Below are 5,438 nucleotides of genomic sequence, written 5' to 3'. Positions count from 1 at the left end.
TATATACAAGAATTGCTCGTTTAAAAATATAAGATAAAGTTCAACGATTCCCTCTTAGAAATTTATTTAAGATATCTTAACAATAGAACAGATTACTAAGTATTTACTACCACGTCACTATGTTGATCTTTACACAAATGCAAGTGTATCAGTGTGTAGTGGAACTTTGACTCATATTCACAAATTGCAAATCTTTCGAGTAATTTTTTCAGTAACTTCGGAGGCCTTTTTCCTTCTCCTAGCCCTTCCCAGTCCATTCCTTCTTTCCAGTCATCAATCCTTTCCTTATCCCTTAAAAGCGGGTAGCGCATTCTCTGAGGTCTGAGCCTCTGCGTATGTTCATGGGCGGTGGTGATCGCTTACCATCAAGCAAACCACCAGCTCAGTTGCCCGCTATGACATAAAAAAAAAATCCATAGTATAAAGATGTACATAACTTTCATAATGTAAATTTGTTCCACAAATTACTCATCCGACCATTATTCAGTCGTATAAGTTTCATCAATACCTACTCTATCATCCTAAATACCAAAGTTACCTTAAAAATAAAAAATCTAAGTAGATCTAATTATAGTTATGTGATATAGCGCCTAGTTACTCGTGCAGCTAAAAGCCTGCTTAGTCGCAGTCACTGCTCAACAATGCCGTTTATATTCCGGGCCAGCGCGTGCGGCTGTCACAGCAACGCTTAGTTGATCGAATCAGAGATAATGTTATTGCGACACTGTTTACGGTATTGGCTGCACCCAAGCCCGTACTCCTCGCTCCAACAGTCAAAAGCACTCGACTTCTTCCGCCTTGAGATCTTCTATAACATTGTTCATTATTTAAAGGAAAGTTCGAGGTAAAATCCATAATCGCAATACGCATATCGTATACGTAAAAATTATGAACTTTTGCTTTCGGAAAATACTGCATTCGTTTACATCCAATTCCTAATATTTCAATGAAATTTCTAAACTTTTGGGTGTAGATATGTAATATTTATTTATGTGGCCAAATTAATTGAAATCAGTAGTACGTGGTAATGCTAATAAACATTTATTTATGCGAACTATATGTATCATCCTTACAACGTAAGTTTATTTTAGTGTGCGTACTGGACTTGTAGGATGGTAAATAACACACTGGCGACGAAGTTTCCTTAAAATTTTCAAGGGAATTAGTTTGGCAGATTCCGTCCTCAGAGGATAGGCAGTTGCCATTTAAGAAAACGCTTAGATTAAAAACAAATATTCGAAAAGCAGAATCTTATTGTTAGACAGGTAAAGCATTAAGCGTTGCCGATGCTGTGCTTTCCATGAGTCAGAGGTTGGTCTGCACGGGGTCAGTAGCCGCTAACTAACTCATTAGCGGGGAACGCCATGCCTTTTGTTTGTATACGCCTCCAACGCCGCGGCGAAATGAGGCCGCGATGACGTGCCATTGTACTCCATTATGTCGCTCGATTCTCATGCCATTATTCCCAACTTTAACAACACAAGAACTTAGCAGTTGTTTGACACATATTACAGGACCCCGTGATAGGAGCATCGAAATTCTTAATTACATAACAGTGCTTACATTGATCACCGGTTTTAAGCATTTTGAGCATTCGCCTTTTCATTGTACCTGAAAACTTATTCGAATCAAACTTGATAGGTCGGCTTAATCAGCTTATCAATGATTATCTCTTCACTTGTTAAGCCCATATCATTTCAGGTATATAAATTATATACATTTTTTGTTCGTGAGATACTAACTTATGTTAATGCAACATTCGTATTTTTATTACATAATAGCGAGCAACTGAACTGGTGAGTCGCCCGAAGGAAGCAACCACCAACATTCACTGAACGGAACATAGTAGCCTCACAGTTAACATGATACTATACATATAGTGTAGCCTGTAGCATTCGCAGTCCCATTCAATTTCACATCGGTATTATTTGGGAGCGTGGAATCTTACCCGGTGAAAGCTCATCCAATTCTTGACGAAGTTCGACTCCCGCAATAACATTAGAATATAGTATAATATTAAAATCTATTGTATGAGATGAGATGAAGATAAGTAGCTCTGTGCAAATCGTTTTCCAAACCGGGGAAACCAGTAATAATTAATCCACACGTAGAATGACGATTTAGAAGTGTAGCGTGATAATGCATACTTGGGAGTAGCGCTTCCTGCGGCAGCTGGTGCGGCGGCTGTTGCGGCGGCTGGTGCGGCGTCTGGTGCGGCGTCTGGTGCGGCTGCTGGCGCGGCGGCTGCGGCGGCGCCTCGGGCGGGCGTGCCGGCGCGCTCGGCCGCACCGTGCTCGTCGTTGTCAGCCTTCTGTACACATATTGTATATGGTACCGTAACATCGAAAACACCAGTAGCTTACTTTCGCGGGCTAGATTACCTACTTGCGAGATTGTACTCTGTTGTTATTATTTTATGGTAAATTATAAAACTAACCATGTGTTGGATTTGGATTGTGAAATGGATATTCAATATGATTAGGTTAGATTCGGTATATTTAAAAACGACAGAGATGCACCTGACTTTGTTTGGGGAACTATATACCAGCGATGTATTCGCATTACAACTAGTTTCAAGAAAATCATTTTCATCTGAATTCTTACACATATATTTATATTTCTATAGTTCTTGTAGACCATAAGCCGGCGCCTCAGGAACCATCTAAGAGCTTGATTTACGATTTAAGCCCTTATTTTATCATAGCCTATCTTTGTAGGTTATTGTAGAGCTGAGAGTAGAGTGAACTCCACAGCACACTATGTGAGTAAAAAGGACGGGGTGTGAATTACCCCAGGTCGGGCGGGTCGGGCGGCGCGAGGCGCTCCTGGTCCTGCAGCTCGGCCAGGCGCCGGCTCAGCGCCAGCACGCCGCTGCTGAAGTTGCCGTGCGCCGTGAACTTGCAGCGAAAGTCCTCCGGCGGTCCGCACTTGAACAGGTAGCAGCTGCCGGGGCTCTGCAAGACAACACACTACAAATACGCATGCTGTGCACAAACCTCTAAACTGTCTTAAAGAGCGAGTTAGTATATTAACACAAGAAATTCAAACATTTTTATTTTGCCTAAACCACGAATTTGGAAATTTCCCTAAAACTTTTCGACAAATTTTAAACTTTAATTGAAAATACGCTGATTAATATCCGAATGAAAATATTGTATGTAACTACATTACACTATTATTTCTTCCCGAAAAATAAAAAAAACAATTTCGGCTTGGATAAAGGGGAAACACATATGGTGTTACATTTATTTGGGACATATAGTGTTATGTCTTAGAATAAAGCACACACTTACAGAATAGTTTAAGATTTTTATAATACACACGCATATACTATATATACATTCGGTGTTTTATTTATGTAATGTATAGTTATTAACCTAACAAAAAGGTTTATTAACTAATCACTGCAGCATGTAACTTTATCTATACAAGAAGATGAATTGAAGGTTACCTTCTCCTCGAAGACGAAGACGTCGCAGCCGTCAGTCTCGCAGCAGAGGCGCAGGCACTCGCGGCGCGAGCCCACGTCCAGCTCGGAGAGGTAGCGCGCGCCCATCTCGCGCGACTCCTCCGTACGGATGATCTTGTCCCGCTGCACGTCGAAGCGCGCCGCGCACGCCGCGGGGTCCAGCTCGCGGCCCTGCGCCGCCGCCGACAGCCAGACCCACAGCAGCACCGGCAACATTTCGGCGTTCCTTCCAGAGATAACGACGCAGTCCCACTTTCGAGGCCACCCTAATGATTTCGAGACACTACTTTATTCCACTATTAATCCTATTGTACTAATTTGATATGCAGGTACGTTTCTGAAGTGACTTCCTAGAATGTGTCAGGTCGACTGATCGGGCCGGCGTGGGTCGATAGCGCCGCGCAGGCGCGCCGTCGCGGAGGCGCGGCGTGGTGTGGCGGAGGCTTGCCTGACGCCCGCCGCACTTCTATTGCTCTATCATTCATGACAATTAACACTACGCAATTATTTATGTGAATAAAACAATGAAAACAAATATCTCATTTAGTAACAATATAAAAATATGGTCGATAACGTTCGGCTACATTATAGATGTTTATTTACACTTAAAGTATACACAATAAAGTAACAAAGTACAAACAATAAAAAATGTCTTGGAAAATAGTACTAAATTAACTGCTATATGAATATTTGCATCGTCAAAATTATATCAAAGTTTCCCTAAATTATTAAGTTACAGACAATTGATTATTAAAACATGTATTAATTAAACAAGAATTAAAATTGATTTGAAATACTGCATAGAGCATGTTGCCAGAAAAGGATATAAATTTTGTCTCTATGCGTAATGCGTTTCATTGCGCTGGAAGAAGTTCAATGGCATCAGGTTTATTCGTCAGAGTCACAGTACAATGAAGGGCCCATCGGGATCTCTAACCGCCTGTATGGGAAGGGTAGTGCTCGGGTGGCTGCGAGCTGCGTGCGGCGGGCGCGGCAGTGTGCGCGCGGGCGCGGCGACACATGCCCACACCTGCCGCTCATGTCGCTCTTCTTCAAATTCAGGAGCGTAAGTACTAACTTCAAAATTATTTTCATACAAATGTTGTTTTATCAGTCCTGCTTATTTACCATAACTAAATGTTCTATCTGATATTATATATAAATGAAACCTAGGTAATACTCGTAAAAGTCATGTAGTTAAACTCAAATCGTTTAGCGTGCACCTATCAAAATATACTATTCTATTTACACATCATACTATATGCCGTCAATATATTATGGCCTAGAATAAGTCAACTAGGCTTACAATAAATTATTATTTAAATAGAGTATGTCACATATATTAAAATTGTGACATATATACTCATATGTTTTGATAATTTATAAACAAATACATTGACATTGAAGCTACTGTAAAGTTCTAAATCGTGTCCAGTACTATGCCATATCAAATGTATCACTGATTGATCAGATCAGATTTTTCACTCATGACTCTTTCCGTAAGCTCAATGATACCTTTTGTTCCGAGTTCACAATGCCAAGAGGAAAGTGCGACAGAACTCCTACACTTCATTATCAGTAATGCATTACGGACCTTTGTATGCGGTTATCAGATATCACTGCGTTGTTTATACCGCTGCATCGGTCCCTTGCAGGGACGACGTATTGCTTGATACAATCAATATCAAACATCAAACAGAAATAACATTTTAACACGTCAATATCGACACGTGCAGTTGTAAGCCTATTTTTTTTTTCATTTATAATTTCAATTCGAATCAAGGATATTGCTAATGTGATAAAACATAAATATTATTAAATTCAATATCTATGCTTTTTGATAAGATTAGTGTTCAAATTAGATCAAAGATATAATTGCATGTCGCGGCACGTGTCTAGGGATATATTCTAGCGCTAAATGAGAATGTGCCTCGTGTCGCCTGGGAAGTCAAGAGGTTATGACTCGCTC

At 40.5% G+C, this 5,438-nt stretch overlaps 2 protein-coding genes across 2 annotated transcripts in view; one reads left to right on the top strand and one right to left on the bottom strand.

Moving 5' to 3' along the window:
- Nucleotides 1-3,985, bottom strand: part of LOC119834270 — a 9,376-nt gene extending 5,391 nt beyond the window's left edge. Inside the window, exons 1-3 of the mRNA XM_038358606.1 lie at nucleotides 3,452-3,985; nucleotides 2,791-2,954; nucleotides 2,025-2,311 (exon numbers count right to left, since the gene is read on the bottom strand). Of these exons, the coding sequence (XP_038214534.1) occupies nucleotides 2,025-2,311; nucleotides 2,791-2,954; nucleotides 3,452-3,685 (685 nt within the window). The 5' untranslated portion in view covers nucleotides 3,686-3,985. The remainder of the gene's footprint in view (nucleotides 1-2,024; nucleotides 2,312-2,790; nucleotides 2,955-3,451) is intronic.
- Nucleotides 3,986-4,297: 312 nt separating this feature from the next.
- The window catches only part of LOC119834480 (protein phosphatase 1 regulatory subunit 14C-like), a 19,539-nt gene continuing 18,398 nt past the window's right edge, over nucleotides 4,298-5,438 (top strand). Inside the window, exon 1 of the mRNA XM_038358851.1 lies at nucleotides 4,298-4,535. Within this exon, the coding sequence (XP_038214779.1) occupies nucleotides 4,317-4,535 (219 nt within the window). The 5' untranslated portion in view covers nucleotides 4,298-4,316. The remainder of the gene's footprint in view (nucleotides 4,536-5,438) is intronic.

Source organism: Zerene cesonia, chromosome 19, assembly GCF_012273895.1.
Source record: "Zerene cesonia ecotype Mississippi chromosome 19, Zerene_cesonia_1.1, whole genome shotgun sequence".
Lineage (NCBI taxonomy): Eukaryota > Metazoa > Arthropoda > Insecta > Lepidoptera > Pieridae > Zerene > Zerene cesonia.
Note: the sequence above shows the minus strand (reverse complement) of the source record. Positions and strands in the feature narration are given on the sequence as shown.